Source organism: Xiphophorus couchianus, chromosome 21, assembly GCF_001444195.1.
Source record: "Xiphophorus couchianus chromosome 21, X_couchianus-1.0, whole genome shotgun sequence".
NCBI lineage: Eukaryota > Metazoa > Chordata > Actinopteri > Cyprinodontiformes > Poeciliidae > Xiphophorus > Xiphophorus couchianus.
This window is the reverse complement of record NC_040248.1, coordinates 11,717,680-11,736,110: the sequence shown is the minus strand read 5'-3', so window position 1 is coordinate 11,736,110 and position 18,431 is coordinate 11,717,680. Positions and strand designations below refer to the sequence as shown.

The 18,431-nt window shown below is 37.8% G+C and overlaps 1 protein-coding gene across 8 annotated transcripts in view; it reads right to left on the bottom strand.

The window, feature by feature from the left end:
• Positions 1–18,431, bottom strand: part of atp8a2 (ATPase phospholipid transporting 8A2) — a 62,519-nt gene that overhangs the window by 29,636 nt on the left and 14,452 nt on the right. For 6 of the 8 annotated variants that reach the window (XM_028004900.1, XM_028004907.1, XM_028004902.1 and 3 more), the window contains 21 exons: positions 16,867–16,966; positions 16,169–16,267; positions 16,006–16,051; positions 15,740–15,780; positions 13,529–13,602; positions 13,196–13,265; positions 12,366–12,493; positions 11,941–12,052; positions 11,515–11,683; positions 11,291–11,418; positions 10,701–10,778; positions 10,535–10,623; positions 10,235–10,279; positions 10,001–10,076; positions 9,713–9,901; positions 9,000–9,049; positions 8,850–8,919; positions 8,689–8,773; positions 7,765–7,904; positions 5,716–5,854; positions 3,554–3,618 (listed from right to left, as the gene is read on the bottom strand). In XM_028004900.1, coding sequence (XP_027860701.1) covers positions 3,554–3,618; positions 5,716–5,854; positions 7,765–7,904; positions 8,689–8,773; positions 8,850–8,919; positions 9,000–9,049; positions 9,713–9,901; positions 10,001–10,076; positions 10,235–10,279; positions 10,535–10,623; positions 10,701–10,778; positions 11,291–11,418; positions 11,515–11,683; positions 11,941–12,052; positions 12,366–12,493; positions 13,196–13,265; positions 13,529–13,602; positions 15,740–15,780; positions 16,006–16,051; positions 16,169–16,267; positions 16,867–16,966 — 1,993 coding nt within the window. Of the gene's footprint in view, positions 1–3,553; positions 3,619–5,715; positions 5,855–7,764; positions 7,905–8,688; positions 8,774–8,849; positions 8,920–8,999; positions 9,050–9,712; positions 9,902–10,000; positions 10,077–10,234; positions 10,280–10,534; positions 10,624–10,700; positions 10,779–11,290; positions 11,419–11,514; positions 11,684–11,940; positions 12,053–12,365; positions 12,494–13,195; positions 13,266–13,528; positions 13,603–15,739; positions 15,781–16,005; positions 16,052–16,168; positions 16,268–16,866; positions 16,967–18,431 lie in introns of those variants that run through there. The other 2 variants (XM_028004903.1, XM_028004908.1) reach the window with 2 other exon arrangements.

Genomic DNA, 18,431 nt, shown 5'->3' with positions numbered 1-18,431 from the left:
TGCAAAAAGGATAAACACACATATACTGTTCCTGTTTTCTGCTCTTAAGTCTACCTTTTCCTGCCACAAAGCAGCCAGGGTGTGTGGTCGCTTCCTGAGCATAAAGAACATGCTGACAGATGTGGAGGTAGCGGCGTAAGGAGGACATGCAGGAAGAGGATCACACACCAGACAGCACACTGAATAATGTCGGCTATAATAATGTTTTGGATGCCATGCATAAAAATGTGTTTATCCATCGATACATTTCACAATAATCTAGAGGTGGACGTAAATCTTAATCTCGAGATATATTAGCAAATCTCTTGCTTTGTTTGTTTGCAATAATGATTTGCCCAATCGACAGGAGAATATTTCCTTCTTCTGACTAATTTTCACTTTAGCTTACTTTAACATAGCCTACTGAAGATACAGACAAATCTGTGAAGTCCAATTTAATCATGAAGGTAAAATCTATCCACAAAAGAAAAATAAGAACAGTGGGTTTCAGATGTGCTTTTTCCTTTATCTTTAAAAAAAAGACACTGACACACACAAGTCCAAAACATTACCAGCGAAGCTACAGTGCCTGATACAAATGGAGGCAAAAGGTCAACCTCGAGAGATTTTGATAAGCAGCTTCTGTTTTCACTCATGTGCAGGTTAGGCCTTCAAACAGGCCCACATGCGTACAGAAAGCGGACCTCGTGTGAGTTATTTTAAGTGAACGGCAGACAAGTGTTAAGCTGAGGATGGCATGGCTTTCATCTGCATCACGCACATCAAGAGCTCTCTGAAGTCATCCTGATAGACTGGAGGGATTAACACCACATGCATGTTTCTTCTGCTGCAGTTTAAAGCTACAATTTCTAAGAAATCTTCCCAGCTTCCTCAAGTCAAAACATAAAAGATTATTGCAAAGTCCACTCAAAGCACTTCATTGAGGTTTTCTGAATCTCATCCGACTGTTCATCTCAAATTTCCTGCTACTCTGGGTAAAATACATCCAAGAAAAAAACATAAACGCCTCACCTTCTCAGTTCAACGAAACTTCCCACAGACCTCTGTTTATGCTGCCTCATCTGCAGACAGCACCATTTATCCTGCTTCATATAAAGTCACTCAGGCATTCAGGATTTTTCTTCTTATGTATGAAAACATTTTTCTTCGAGAAAGATTAGAGTGTTTTCCCTACGCACATGTACACGCAAAATATACTTAGACCTTTTCTCATGAGCAGTCGAGCCAGTAATCTCTGTTGAAAGTGGCAAAAATAAAGAACAGGAAACAAAATATTTGCAATCCACCATCTATTTGAGTGAATTTGACCCCCTTCACATCAACTATTAACCAGACAGCAAACGTCAAACTAATCACACATAGCAGACCTCTAGAAAAAGAAAAGAAAAAACAAAAACAACCAATAATTTGATTGATCAGATTAGAGCATTAACTGTGCTAGCTGTCACCTGTTTAGCATAAAGGATAGGTCTAAAGCACTATATTTGCTCTAAACCTAAAATATGCATCCTGTCCAACTCAATTTACTCAGCTTTTAAGAGGTCCTGCATGCCATCTGGATTCACAATGTCTGGAAACCTCAGGGTTTTGCTTGGAGCATCATTTTGATAAAGTGAGAAATCTCACAAGTGCTCCATTATCTGTCACAATGCAAACATTTTAAAGTGATGGTGAGTACCAGTGTGCAGTTAAATGTGTAATCATGAACAAATTAAAGTCTTTTTACATCACTCTCAAATTAAGTCCCCTGTTAACCATATAAAGGGCTCATGCTGACCATGCGCCGCAGTAATGCAATTATTATATGAGCTAACAGTCCAGGACGCCGACTAACCGAGGCGCTGAAGCAAGAAAATTACAAACCAAACATAGACCTCCACTGTTTATAGCTTTATGATACACTTTGGACCCACAAACTGATATCCATGCACATAATAATGCTTTAGTACAGAAAAAAAAAAGCTACAACCTCATTTTATGTGACCAAACAACACCACAATGTCCACAACAGGAAATTTACAAAAGCATATTATATTTTTAAAAACCGTGACCCAATCATTGTACTTTGACTTTCAGAGACTTTCTGCTCTCATGTCCACTTCAAATGATCAGATAGATTCTATTGGACTAAATAAACTTTTACTTCAGCCAAAACTAAAAAAGCACAATTTACCAAACTGTTAAGATAATAATGGAAAATACTCATGACCCACTATATAAACACGTTTACTCTCAATTAAACAGCATTAACAGCAGCCACCATAGCCAATATATTGCCTTGATTTATATTAGCCTATTTTTTAACCCCTTTACCAAAACAATTTGTTATTATATGTAATTTTTTTTTAAAGGGGGCAGTATTGCATATTTTCCAGGTACATGGTGCAATTTAGTTGTTATAAAATGGCTTTAAATGAACATAACTTAAAAGAAATGAAATTGGGCCTCTGTCTCTTTAAGAAGCTCCTACTCTTTCTCATACTCCACCTTTAAAACATTACCACAACAAATGGTGGTGAGGATGTTGTGCATTATACCGTTTACAACTGCTTTATGGAAATAGGCGGTGCTCTGTGAGAGCAACGGGACATTCAAGAATGTTTCAAACATGCATGAAAGAATCGAGACAACACTCCAGGTATGTTTTTTGATGAGGGAACAACTTTACAACATGAAGTAGAGTTCAAAACAAGTCAGGTTTACATATTACAGCCCCTTTAAAAGGATCTGCAAAAACTAAACACTTAAACCACACTTTGGGAACCACTGCTTTACACTACTTTTACTTTATTACATGATTAAATTAGAGAGCACTAGATAAACTGGAATGTCCAACAACCACGCACTACTCTGGAAATGAGCAGCTTGTTTTCAACAGAGCTGTTTATGGACTATTTATTGTTGTAACCATTTAGGCAAATAATGATTTTAGCAAGTCTGTCCAGCAGTTTGTTCCTTAATAGATCCAATAGTAAAAGCTCCTCAAGCATTGACTCGTTTGCTCCCAATGTGGATAGGATGGCAGGCCTGTAGAACGAGTCAGCTCAAGTATATCAGCTTAAAGATAAAAAGTAAGTTGTGTTTATATTCTTAAAAGCACTGGAGCTGTACTTTTCTGCAGCCAACATCTTATTAAACAAAAGGCAAACAAGTGAGATTCTTAACACATGAAACATGAATGCAAGAAAAACATAGATTAAGTTAAGAAGGAAGATTCAATCTCAACAAGAAAAGCTCTTATACTTGAATGGTAACCCTAAAAAAAGTAAACAATGTTCACACAGTGATTGGACAAAAAGTGTGATATTTTAGTGATCATCATCCATTTCACTAAAGGGGACATTAGAGACTTTAATTACTTCCACCTGGAAACGTACAGAGCCCCACCCACCAATCTGACTGCAGACCACACCCCAGTTCTCACGGTAACCCTGTTAAAACACCCCACCGCATAACTTCCTCCCCTGGGAGCATGAAAAAAAAAAAATCCCCCAGTCCTGAACAAAATGATGCAGGCGCAGGAGGAGGAGGAAAAGGAGGAAGGTTTACTCACATCAAGAGAGTCCTCGTTGACAATGATGAGGGACATGCCGTGTGTCACCAGGCGACAGGAGTAACCTGAGAAAACAATACACCAGAGGGGAGAGAGTGGAGGATGGGAGAGAGATTGGGTTTACTCAAATACAAAAAAGACTGTCACTCAAACCTGCTCAACCTCTGACCAAATGACAGCGTAATAATCTGATGTCACGGTAAAAAGAAAGTATACCATCTTGACATTGTAGAATTTTTTGTCGAGATGCACAGAAAAATCAGATGTTGCCCCCATTGTTGACTTCCAACTTCAAAATCAAACCTTTTTCTGATCAGTGAATGTGGCATACTAAATGCTAAACAATCAGAAAACACAACCTGAAAGTGTTAGTCGTTTGCATCTCATGCAGGGGTTAATTTTTACATATAGATTGTTTTTGTTTCCTTTTCTTAAGTCTGGTTTGATTTTTAATCTCGTGGTCTACTTAGGAACTCACAACTCATACATCAATCAATCAATTTTATAAACATTTGTCAATGAATTGGTGGTTAAATTGGTTTCAGGTTTCAATTAGTAGAGGAAAAGCATCCACTCATATTTTGTTTTCAGGTCCTTGTATTAGTGGACAATTGCCACCAGTTTGCTCTGTGACTCCTACGATAACCAAGAAACTACATTCAGCTGGAGCACAAATATACCGTTTTCCAATAATTTGTCGTTAAAGACCTAAGGGGTTGCATAAATGCTCACATTCAGAATACATACCACTTAAGATTCCTACAAACTGTAGTTAGTTTGTTGGAGTTTGTCACACCTTAAACTAAGGGGGATTTTTTTTCTTTAAATCAAGAAAAACAGCTATGCTATGATCCTCCCAAGCATGTGTTTCTGAAGTCAGATTGAATGCCAGCAGAAATATCTTCTGCTCCTTACTTTGAAACTTGCTTACAAATCTCTCTGGAGCAAATTCTATGAGAACAATGGTCACAATATTTTACTAGGCAGAGTTGCTACTACGTTCCAAAATAAAAGCAAAGAAAAATATGCTAGCAGAGAAATCCTATCCTAGAGTGTAGGGGTCATCTCTAAAGAGGAAGTTGAGCTGCATTTGATTTGTCTCAGGAGTCAGAGGTGAAAATGATGACCTGAGATGAGTGTGCTGTAAAAAAAAAAAAAACACTTGAGAGTTGCCATTTGTTTGGCTGCTGACTTTACTTCATATAAGCGGATGACATTTCTGTATCAAAAAGAATCATGTCCACAAAACTGAAGGTGTACAATATGCACAATGCTATGTTTACTCTGTTAATATGAATCATCACAACAGATTTGGGCAACTTTTGATGCACTTGATATGCATGGACGCCATATTGGATCCTAAACTCAAAACTGTTTGATAAGCTCAGACTTTCTTAATCGGAATATGCGTTTAATTTTTATCAGGGAAGTCTTTTGAGTACAAAGAGGACACACCTTTAAAGTGCAGGATTTAATCAGGAGGAAAATATGTTTGAATAAGAGGCTCTAAATTGGAGCACCAAAGCACTAAAGCAAAGCATTTGTGCAAGAGAGATCGTTTTAACTTAACAGAGCAGCACAAGCAGTGAAATTAAGGAATCGCACTTGTAAACTGAACACTTGTTTTTGTAAGAAAAAATTTTCATAAAGCTACAATCACAAAGCCAAAGTCATAAATTAGAGGTTTTATTTTGCTCCAAGTCTGCCAGACCTTCCCAAAGTATTAGAAACCGGTTTAGAGCAATATTGATTTAGGTCTTTTTAAGGTTTTTAAAAATAACTTGTCACTTTTCCAATCATATTCAGTCCACTATTTGACCATTTTAAGATAAATGTTTATTTTGTTTAAGCCAACAAATTCTGACCTTCAAGGAAAAGGAAAATGTTCCTAAATTCACTACAGAAACTAATGTAACTAACTTTCAGATATTTTTTCCCACCCTTGATAAGTCTTTCTGGCCTCCACTTGTCCATTCATAACATTTCTTTAGCATGCACTCAATATGAGGTCAGACACAAGCACTAAAAAGGAAATCAGCAAAAAAGATAATAAAAAAAATTATAAAAAAAAAAAACAGAGCTACGAGATTTTAAAAAGTCTGGCTTCTTGGAATGACTTTAGTTTATTTGCATTGTGTCTTTATTTAATTGTTTTCTCTCACCTATATTAATGGCCGTCTCTTGCTTGTCTCCTGTGAGCACCCAGATCTTGATCCCGGCCCTCATCAACGTGGCGATCGTGTCTGGGACGCCGGCCTGGAGGCGATCCTCTATGGCTGTGGCTCCAAGCAGCATTAGGTTCTGTTGGCAAAACGGACAGAGCCAGAGGTAATTCTAGGAAATGAACCCATAATGGCATAAAAAAAAAAAAGTTAACGAGGTTTTAAGAAATTATATTAGGACTGATTTCAGAAAGACATCAGGTCCCTGTAAATGTGAACAATTCTGACAACACCACACATGACTAATTTGAGGATGAGAGTGATGCCAGACAGTTCAACTTTGAGTCGAGAAACCATCTAGCGAAGAGGTAACTCATTACCCTTTCCCATGCTAGTTTAAATTTGTTCAATGTTTAAATGCTTCTGTGCCCTCATTAGACACCCACACAGACACACAACTTAACACGACTGTGTTGTTGACTCCGGTTTTATGGGGCTTTTGGCACGCCAGTGCAGGTAATTGCCCTTGTGGTCTCCAAGTCAGAGGTTTCCTCCTCCTCCTGCTTCCTCTTTTTTTTTCTCCTCACATACTTTTCTCACCTCAGCCTTTTCTGCCAAATCAGTTGGCTTTTAAACCTATTAGTTCAGCTCTCTGGTGAATTTCCTGTTTGGTTTTTAACCAGATAGTGTAGTCTGTCAGACATGCAACGCACTGCTGCATCAGAAAGCAAAACATACATGATGAAGAAATCGAAACACTTTAAAAATTGTTAATCTGTGCATTACATTAAAGGTGTAACAAATCAGTAGATCCACTCTGCCACCTGCTGGCAACCAAACTCCACAGTCCATAAATGCTTTGGCTTTATACATCATGTCTTATTGAAGGTGAAAACATTTCAACACAAAGTTCTTAAAAGCTTTCTGTGTTTCCCCCCAAATATTAAAATAAAATCTACACATTCAATGCCAAATTGGAGTCCTTTTTACATTTTTGGATTGGTATAATCACAAACTAATGTATTTTTAGTAGAATTTTTAATGTGATGACCAGGGGTGGTCAACTCTAACTCGAGAGCCATTATTAACCTGAAACATTTAGATGTGTCCCTCCTCCATCGTACCTGAATCAAAATAATAGCTTGTTAGCATGCCTCTGCAGAGCTGAATTACAGGCTGATGAGGGAATTTAACCATTTTCTTCAGGCATGTTGGAGAGGAGATTCATCCAGAAGTTACAGGATGATGGCTTTTGAGAACTGAATTGGGCAAACTCTGTGATAGACCAACAATAAAAAAAATTCTGTAGTTGTGAAAAGGAAGAAATTCATACATTGTTTGAGCTCTACTCTGATGCCCCTAAATACAGCTGTGCAATCAAGAAATATGGACTTTTTGAAAGAAGAAAAGCATTTGCAGACAAGCAAAACAAGATGGATGGCGGAAGACAAATAGTCACATTAAACGTGAATACATGGGTACAGTAAGATACAGTTGTGGCAGAGTCATGCCGTGGGTATTCTTTGCCTCAGCAGGGACAGTGAAGCTGGTAAGAGCTGATGCAAATATGAATGAAGCTAAAACGTACAACAATCCAGGAAGAAAACCTGATAAAACTAGGGGTGAGACTTTGACTCATTAATTTTTAAAGTTAACAACGTAAATTTTCACATGCTAAAAATTAACGCAATTACTTTTCTTTTTTTTTTTTAACAAACATACAAAAAGTCCTGAGCCGGAACCTTTGCTGTGTGTAAATCTGCTATCTCCCCAATAGACAGCAAAGCTGATTTTCTCAGCCCACTGAGGGTTAATTTTTGCGTAAAAATAAGAAAAACAAAACAAAAAACGGACAGGATGCTGGAACAGACTATTGTTATAAGCAAGTTGTGTAAAAAGGAGTTAGCATATTACTGAAGCTATTCAAAACATGTTGCAACAAGCACAGATGTAGCCAATATAATGCTTAAGCAGTTATAATACAAGATTTGCAGAACACTAGTGGGAGATCAACAACATTCAAGCATAATAGATTAAACTTATTAATACCTTTTCCAGTAGTTCGTAACACTCCTCTAGTTTCTGAGTGCGGTCTTTAAGTTCAGTGCTGACACGATTGTATTCTTTCAACCACTCCTCATAGGCGCCTTCCTCCAGGTCCACATAGGCAAAACAGAGCGTCCTCAGACCTGAAGGAACAAAACAAGGAGAGGCTGATGAAAAATACACTAAGGGTAGATAAAACTGCTGATGTTTTCAGGTGAATTTGATAATACACTTGGTGTGTTTTTGTGCATTCAAAAGCACAAAAACACAAAAGGGAAACTAAGTTCAAATCTGATTTATGAGATGAGGGGGAAGATTTGGAGTGAATAATTGGTTCAAAAGCTGCATTCCTGAATTTGTGCAATCACTGAAATTTACAGCAGGAACATGTAATGCTCTTGTTTTCCAAAGGATTACTTTGACAACTGCTTGCAGAAAGGTACATCTTAAAAATATTGAAAGATTTCATCAGTAACCTTTCACTTCACCTTGTCCGTTTGCCATTAAAAAAGATTAAAGATGGAACTCTTCCTGAAAGTCAGCTTAAAGTCTCTGAGATTGTTTTTACACCAGATTTATTAGAAATCACATCTAATCCAGAAAAAACACTTGTGCCAATACCATTGTCTTGACTCCATATTTAAAAGGGAGGTGAAATAAGCGATTGCTAAAATATTCTCAATTCTACAAATTGTGTTTTAAAATGTTGCAATGCAGTAAAAGATTTCTTGAATTAGAGCTGATCCAAGAATGAAAAAAAAGTGAAATTGTACAGATCTCTGGTAAATCATTACTGAAAGGTTAAACAAGAATAGAGTCCTGTAGGAGCTCTGAGTTTAATATGTTAGCTGATAGTACTGCAGTTTATTTTCTCCATTGAATGAAAATATGAAGACATCTGCTGTTCTTTCAGAGGGTAAGTAATACCTTCAGTAGCAAACTGCTCCAGATGAGCGACGGTTAGATCTTTATACTGAGATGCTTCGGTTAGTCGTTCAAAGATGACATTATCCTGAAAAAACAAATTGAAATTTCAACGTAAATTCAAGATTACTGACAGAATGACAACGACAATCTGATGAACTTACAGCTCCTTTGCAGTAAAGGCGCAGCTTCCCAGTGGGCGTCCTCACCACCACGGACATGCGTTTGCGATTACTGTGGAAGAGGTAGGTGTAGTTTTAATGGAAGGTCACAACACGATTATTTGGGAACAAGGACATTTCATGGAGGATTACCTGGAGAACTCCAGTACGTTCAGAAGTTCATAGGTCATTTCCTTTCCTCTCTGAAACGCAGAAAGCTTGTTAACTTATACCAAAAAAGGGGAAAAATAAAAAATACAGTTGCGTTTTAGATTTTTTGGTGAAACTGTCCATACTTGTAAAATCATTTAGACATTTCAAAAGCTGAATAAACATTTTTTTTTAAATAAATATCTAAAAAGTGTTCATTTTATTTACTTCATCCATCTATCAGTTCCTACTAGATTTCCTGTCCATCCTGAAAAAGCATTCCCACTGAATAATACTGACACTACCTTGGTTCACACTATGGATTAGCAATACAATGGGGCAAAAGGCTCCGGAAAATTTCCAGAAACTGCATGTGATTGAGGAACAGCCTAAATATATTTAACTTTACTCACATGAGATTTGTTTTAGTCAGGATTTAGCTAAATAACATATATTACCAAGAATAAGTTAAATCCCTGCTAAGCAGTCATCTAAGTAAAATTTGCTAGCTTTCATCGAATTTTCTAACTCTAAATCGGATATTGTGTTGAAGGGTAATATTCGGTGTTGGTTTTCTGCCACAAACAACATTTTGCAAGTCATCCAAAAAGTCTAGTTTTTCCCTCATCCAATGAGATTACCTTGCCATGTCCTGTACACGGCAAGTTATGAATTTCTAACCAAAATCCCAGCTCAGATTTAACACACAAGCTTACAGCATCGATGATGACCGAATGAGGGGTCCTGGCTGTGAAGACGAAGCCGAGTCCTTTGGCAGCTTTGACCAGCGCTCCTTCGTCCGGCGATGAGGCCTGGAAAATTATCTGGTCATCCTCCCTCTCCGGTACGACAGTGTGGCACACCGCCATCATGGTCAGGAACTCACAGATCTGAGGTGATGTTGGCTAAAAACACGGAAAAGATTGGAAACAATAAGAACATTCACTGCAACCTTTTAATTTAGATTGAATCTAAAACGCAAGAAAAACATTTAGGACACCTACATGATTCTTTTCAATGTTTTGAATGAGACTCGGGTCGTCAAACTCTGTGGAGTTATGGCTGTTGGACGGCAGGTTGCTGAGAGTCGAAAACATGTTTCGGTTATTAGACAGAAACGAATGGATTCATAGATTAAAAGGCATTGTTTAATGTTCTATTTAAAGCAAGCAGGCACACAGTTAATCATTACTAGAGGTGCAAAACAGAAGTCGGAAGCTTGAATGGAAGTAACTCACCTGAAGTCCTCCATTGAACGATCACAGTCAAGATCAGGGAAGTGGCTGCAGTAATGAACGATGTTGAATCGTGTAGGGAATCAGGTCAAAAACAGGTGATTAGTTGATTAGTTTCTTTGATTAAACATGCAAAAGTACAATCAGCTCAGTCTTAATTGGGTTAGTCTGCTACATAATGTAGCGACTGAAACAGCAGAAGTGTGTTTAGCAGCATTCTGAGCTCATATTCTCTTATCAGGATCCTCGTTTTACAAGTAAACTCGGGATGTAAAAGAGGTGTTTAAATAAAGGATGACTGACCCATATGTGATTCCTGCAATGGTACACTTCTTAAAGTGCATGATGTTACACGTGAGCGTTCCCGTCTTGTCAGAAAAGAGGTATTTCACCTGGAAGAGACAGAGATGGCTTAATGTATTGTGCCACTCTTAGTTCAGAAGCCAGTTGCTGAGGATGGGCAACTGACCTGGCCCAGTTCTTCATTGAGATTGGACGTTCGCGCCATGGCCGGCGTGTCCGTCTCCGAGTAGTACATCTCAACGTCCTGAGAAGATAATAATATAGCAGGAACATAACAGGAGACTGCAACCTGCTGCTCCGAAGTGGCTCTTTGGACTTTCCACAATGGCTCTTTAAAACTAGCTAAAAATGATACAGAATTAACTAATGTTTTTTGCAGCAATATTAACAAATGCAGGTTTTTAATAATTTTTTTTTTTAATTCTTGCAATACTAGCACTGAATTTCCACAAAGAATGACACTGAAAGTACTAGTTATGTTTATTTCACTTAATTTTAAATCCTAAAAGTATAAGTAAAATGTTGTTTTTTAAAAAAATGACAAGAGATTTCCTAAAGTAGATACTTCTCTAAAGAGGTGTCTTTTTTCAAAAAGTCTTGGGACATTTGCAGCTCTAAAATTTTATTTGGTTGTCCTGAAAGCAAAATGGCTTATGTACTTGACCCCTGGTGTAGCAAATAAAATCCCACTAAATTACATTGAAGATTTTGATTTTAGCAGAGTTAATCGATTATAAAATAAAATATGACTCATACCCAGTTGATGAAGAGGGCTTGTGTGAACTTCACCACCTCCAGGGTAACTAGCAGGCTGATGGGGATCAGGTTGTTGTAGAGGATGATGAACGTCAGCAGGTTGTATGCAAAGTTAAGAGAGATGTCACCTGGAGGGGAAAAAATACCTTTAAAGCAAAACATTTCTGTGGTTTTTCATGCACTAGACCCAACAGTTTTCAAGGCGAATATGCGTGTGCTCTCACCGGCCCGCGACAGATACCAGCAGGCCTCGTCTGTGTGTTCCCTATTCCAGATGGCGGCACCCACCGAGCTGACCAGCGCCATGACCAGCAGGATGCCGAACAGGACCAGGATCTGCATGTTGGTCACCCGCTCCACGTTCGAGCGCTTCAACGGCGCCTTGGTGGAGTTCTGAAAAGGTGAAGAAACCAGAGGAGTAATAAAGTAATTTCTGAGGCAGAAAAATCCATCCAGCTAAACTTCTTTGTTTACTATATAAGTTAGTCATGTCGAATTACTACTAAAGAGATTATAAAACAAATTTGTTCATTTTAAGTATAAAAGTAAATGAAAACTCCTTGTTAAAGTCTTTCATTATTGTATCAATTTCTGTTCAATATAGAAACAATATGTTTCTTGGCTTTTCAAAGCTCAGAGGTTTGAGGTACCTGCATTAGTTTAGAATCATGGCCAGTGTAGACGACGATTCCCACAACCCACTGTGTATTCCTGAGCTGGGCTCCACGCAGCAGCACCTGGTCTGGACCCAGAGGAGCTGGACTGAGGTAAAGCAAATGGAGATTTCGTCCATGAGTGGAAATTTATAGCATTTAGGAATCAACATTGGCTTCTTATATGGCTCTGCTTTTCTTACGCCAGATGTCTGGATTCTCAGAATTTCAGTTCCCTTGAAAGATCCAAATTTCTAACTCTGAACAGCCATTGTTGCACAACTAGTTTCATGCACATTTTATTCATCTGTCTTTTAAAAATTTATTTAACCAGTTTTTTTCTTTTTTAAAAAAAAAATACAAAAGAAATCATCCATAGCTTTTGGCAATACAACTTTTGCTAAATGTTGTGTATGTCTCACTTCTGGTTCACCAGGCGCAGCGTGCCGGTGAAGTCATACAGGTGTCTGTTGGGGCCTTCGCACTCCAAATGACCCGACAACGCCATCAAGTCATCCAGGGTCTGAAAACCGGCTGTCAGGGGAAGACCCTGAATGTAAAGAAAAACCAAAGAAGTGGAAGATTTATAAACACACAAAACAGAACAAGAGTCCAAAGAAATTTGAGGAAAAGTTGACAATGTAAAGTTCCTGGAAAAATAAAACATTTTCCACATTCCTTGGTCTGTTTTAAATGTGTACTTACAGAAGTAAATTCTAGTATAAAAGATTTTTACTATACAATCAAAACAGGAGTTCATATAAATTTTCATTTCAAAAATCCATACATTTTCCTGGACTGAAGCTATCAGTTGTCAGTCCTCATTGAACCGTAGATGGAAGGAAACACAGACCAGTGGATAGATAAATTAAGATTTATGGATGAGTGAATAAATGGATTGGATGGATGGGAAAAAGTTTGTAAATATTTTTCCCCCCATTATTCTTTTTCCAAAGCATTCCAGATCTGGATTTTTTTTTTTTTTTTGTAATCAAACTTTTCCAGACTGTGGAAAACTGACTGTGGAACTCCATCAATGCGTAGGGAAACAATGGTTTCTTAAGCAATTTATTCTAAAAATGAGGCAGATTTTCCCATTTGAGAATATAAAGAGTCAGAAGAACATTTTTTCCAGCAGCTTTTTTCCTAAATCTAGAAAGCATTACATAAGCTATTTAAATATTTTAAACCTATAGTTAAACCCAGGCAGACCAAAACCCAAATAAATTCTGCTAAACACAGATTATTGTACCTGTCTGATCTTCAGGTTGGTTTCTCCGTCCAGGTTTGAGGTCTCAATGTAGCACATGGCTTGTGGCTCGCTGCAGAAATGGCAGCAAAGTTAAAATGACAAAAGTAATTACACTAGATAAGTTGTTCACAATTAATTTAATTGGTTTGTTTAAAATTCAGTTAAAGTCATGTGGAATTGTTTAAATCATCTAACACCACCTCAGTCAGCAAAAAGTTAATTAAAGCCCAATTAAGTAAAAAGGCATGCCAGTGCCACATTTAGGAAAACATTTTCTGACATTAATCAAAGAATTTTCTAAGACACACACACACACACAAAACGGAGTCTGACCTGGAGGACACTATAACCATGTCAGCTGGAAGATGCTGGCCATTGGTCACCTTCACTATGTCCCCTACTGCCACCTGGTGGCCAGAATGCAGAGGAGCGACAGAATGAGCAAGAGGAACAAGAGTTTGTGTGGGGGCATGGGTAGGTGAAAAGAGGGAAAAAAAGAGAAAGAAAGAGGGAGGTTAATCAGTGATTACAAAGAAAGCAGCCATCAGAGGGAAAAGACTTGTGATAAGATGACAGCGAGCACAGCAGTGCACCATGTTCTGGTCAGGTTGCAACAAATTCAGATTACAGAAACATAACAGCTTGAAAGAATATGGTGATAAGAAAAGGTTCAGAAAGCAAAAGTTGTTACTTTTATTTAAATCAGTCAAGCATGGTGCAGCCATGCTTGACTGATTTAATAATAAATAGTCATTCATTACAGGCAAGAAGCTTTGAAAAAGAACAGAAAGCAATGTAATGTTTTAAAATTACAAAAGGAAAACTAATATTATTAACTTGTCTGACTTTAATATGTTCCAAAGAACATCAACAAAAAAAAGAATGTAATCTCTTTTGAAAACAAGGGTGTGGAAAGTTAATACACAGTATCACTATGCACAAGAGAAACTACCGTGCTGTAGGCTGTTTACTCTTTTTAAAGAGGCACAAATGGAATGCAATGGATCTCGAAAATGTAACCACACCTGTTCTCACAGTCAGAGATTCAGAGAACTTTCGCACAAACTATGAAACTTTAGACAAAACTTCTTTCAGAAGCAAACTTTAATGAGACTGGATGACAGCTGGACCAAATTCCCTTACCTGTCCAGAAACACTGAAGCTTAAATCCTGATAAAAATAAAAAAAGCTTGTCACCCACACACTGTAACAAGGACCCAGATCTGACTTGATTCGACCTAATGGAGCGAGGCTGAGCACAGCTGGGCCCAGTTAATGAGGACATCCAATAAGGAGCAAAAATCTTAGGAAAACAAGTTCACACTGCAAAGTGACAACAGAACATTTGGGAACTTGCTTCTAATAACTAAGCTCAACTGCATTGCTGCTCTTGATTCGGTACATTTCTCCTCCAACTCTGATTATACGTTTCATTGTCTCAATGAGCTGGCTCTCATTTCAGTTACGCATTTACTTTCTGTTTTTGTACAACTCGAGGAAATGCAGCACTCTCCACATTTATTAGCTACAGAAAAGCCTAAAAACACTGAAGTGTTGCAAAAAACTGAACGCTTAAATTGAGTATATATATTCGTAGAGAGAAAGCTTATTCAGAAACAGGTTATTTTTTCTATAATTATTTTTTGCCACATTTATTATCAGATTTATGAACTGTTAATACTTAATGCTTCCCCTATTCCAAATAAAAAGCACATACTCTTTCTCTGAATCACATTAAAATGAAGGAGCATTGGACAAAAGGGGTATTTGATCATTCCTTATCTACAGACCTGGGTTAACTCAACCTCAGTAACATTTGGAAACTCCGAGTTTCAGTTTGTGATAATAGAGTAAAAAAAAAAAAAAATTCCTGGCATTTTGAATGAAAGAAACAAATCCTTCAGGGAGTTGTAACCAATGTGGAAAAATGTTGATTTTGTGTCTGATTGGATTGACTGGGTCATCAGTCCAAATAATGACCCATTTTGGGTTTTCTGTCAGGTTGCGCAAGAATTTCCTCCAAAAATGAAAAAGGTTCATACACTCTGAAAAAGGCCCATTGCATCACAGATTGTCTACATTATGTAAAAGTGTCCATAAGTTGCAAAAACATGATAAGATCATGTCGACTCACGACTAATTACAGACAATAAAGAAAAGGTGTGTTTTTAAAACAGATTTAAAAACAGGAAGCGAAGATGTCTGTCTTAGCATTTAAAGACAGTTTGTTCCAAAGTTTGGGTGCAGACATGCTCAATATTATTTCTTGCCTTTCCCATTTTGAAAAATACATATTTTGTACTGGAATTTACAGAAAGTTGTTTGTTTTTTTTAAAAGAGGATGAATTTATTTTGGAACTGTCAACATTTTTCTTTTTAACTAACAGTTGTTGTATTCCCAACAGGTTTAACTTTAGACACCTTGAATTATTTTATAGTGGGTTTTTTTCATCATTTCTGTTATTATGATGCGATGAAGTGAATGAGAAATCACAGGCATGATAAATGAGATGGCAGCAGCCGTGTTTGCGATGATAGCGATACCTGCTTCCAGATGATCGTCTGCCAAGCTCCGTTCCGCAGCACTGAGAGACAAGGACAACACAGCCATCAGTCAGCCTATGTAGCGGCTCTCATACAGTATTCATGGCCTCTAAACCTTTGTCTTTTTTTTTGTCTTGGTCTGAGTGCCCTCTAATGCTATAATGACCGACAGACAAGGGCCATTCATCCAACCATGAAAGGAAAACAAAACCCAGACAGAAACAGACACGCACGCTCATGGAAAAAAAAACAACTGCTCAATATACCTGTCGTCTTCTTCTTATTCACCGTGTTATCGGCTTTGTGTCTTTTCTGCAACAGGGTAAGAAGAAAATAGAATAAAAACATAAGTATTTATAATAAAGCATTAAAAACTTGCTCTAGGAGCAATACTACAAGTCTTGACCAAGTCCCTGCTGAGCTACTCACATAATCCTCTATGATTTCTTTAATTCCCGCCACAGTGAGAATAAAGATGAGCGGCACCAGAGTGGTGTAGCGACCGGTCGGTGATACATCGGGGATTTGCTGATGAGAAAGAAAAAGAATCTATACTAACATATGTGCTGATGGGCAGCATAGAAGAGCTATTACTATTATCTATGATGATGACAATAATGACAAGCAGAAGGGTACTTTTAAATGACGGTAATGGTTTGGAACCGTCACAGTTTATGTTTCATTGTGAAATTGTAGACTTAACATTCGCCAACACCACAATGTGTCACATTGATAAACATTTTCAGTTTTGAACAGTGTAAGTCAGCAAAGTGTGTTAATTAAATGTATTAATAACTAGCTGTTAGCTTTCACTACTTAGTGAATTTATTTTCATTTTAATGCTGATGTCAACTCAAAGTAGTGAAATCTCTGCTATAGGGTAATAGTGGAAGTATTACAAAATCTGTTAAATTTACAGAATCTCAGAACAAAATTTATTTTGTTGTACTTTTTACAGTTTTAAAAGAAAAATAATAAATTGGACTTTGCAGGTCAGGGATTTAAAAAAACAAACAAAAAGATAAATCAAAAATTTTCCACAAGATCTCTGATTGGTCCATTTCGAGTATAAACTAAAAGACAAAGAATCAGGCCCAGCCCTGATCAGAACCAGCTATAGTGTTTACCTGCATAAGTGCGATGAACAGGAAGAAGGCGTTGGCCGCCCGTCTGATCTGCTCATAGAGGAACCGGGGCAGAAATGTGAGAATCCCATATTTGGTGGTACTGCATGAGGAAAATGGAAACAGATAATGTGTTCAGATAAACAAGAGAAAAGGTCATGTAATGCATTAGCAACTAAAACTCAATAAATAATAGATTAATAAATATCAATAATGATATCTTAACCTAAAATTCTCTGGGGCATCGCTTACTTTAGGGGATGAAAAAAACAAAACTCCATTTGGACTATAAACTCCCAATTGTGCTCAGATAGGGAAAACCTGAGCCACTACAGGCTGCACACACATCGCATTTATAAATAGATCAAGATATTTAGTCCAATGCACTAAATTGAGACCGAGAATGTCAGAAAATAGGTGCAAGAAACCTTGGCAGTCCCAATTTATCTGTCAGCTGTATTGATCAGACAGCTGTATTGATTAGCCTTGATATAGCCATTAGCTACAGTAAGTGCTTATATAGAAGTTAAAAATAAAGTCAACCTTCGAGTTAAGGCCTTGTTTTCTGTTTTTTTTTTTTTTTTTTTGTTTCCCTCTTTCGCCTAAGTGGAGAGAAAAAAAAACTTCTGCAATAAGCTTCCTTTAATGGATTGTGCATGTTTCTGTGTGTGAGTGCAGAGAGTGTGCATGCATCAAATGGCACAGCACAGTTCAGGATCGCCAAGGAGATGAACCCGTAACCCAGACTGCTGCCCCATCTAGATCTGCCTCATCCTTACAGACACAAAATACGAGGAGCAGGATGTTACATGGAAAAAAAACATGGGAGCAACAGCTGTTGACCAGTCACACTGACACACAAGATCCTGACCCGGAGGCGAGGGATACATCCGAGCTGGCGATACTACACGCCTCAATCTAATCAAAGACAAGAGATACGGCACTCCAGCAACAGAAACGCGTGCATTCCCACTGAATCAAAAAAAGGACAGAAATGGAGAAAAGGCACCTGCATGCGTTACTTTTTGTAGTGTACATTGCAAGAAGTGTGAGCAGCTGTTGGCAGCAGGGGTGATGCTGTCCTGCAGCTGTGCAGCTTAGGACTGTTTTTATAGAAAACAGCATTCAAAGAACAGTGCAGTCAAAAAGTATTTGCCCCCTTCCTTTGGCTCAGATTTAAAAAAAAAAAAAAATTTTGATCATTGATCAAAATTTTACTAGACAAAAATAGCCAGGAGTTAATACCCAATAAGTTTCTTAAGATAAATGCCAGAGCTGCAGAACCATGAAATCACTAAACTGAAGCTGTCTTACAACAACAATCTGGAAAAAGTCATCATGTCCCAATTTAAAGAACTTTCAGAACAGATGGGAAGTAGAGGCATTTACATCAGTCAGTCTGGTAAAGATTACAAAGCCATTTCTACGGCTTTGGGACTCCAGAGGATCATTATTATCGACGGCTGGAGAAAACATGCAACGATTGTGAACTTTCCAGGAGTGGTCGGCAAACCAAAACTAATCTAAGAGGGCCTCAACAACTTATCCAGGAGCTGATAAACTCCAGA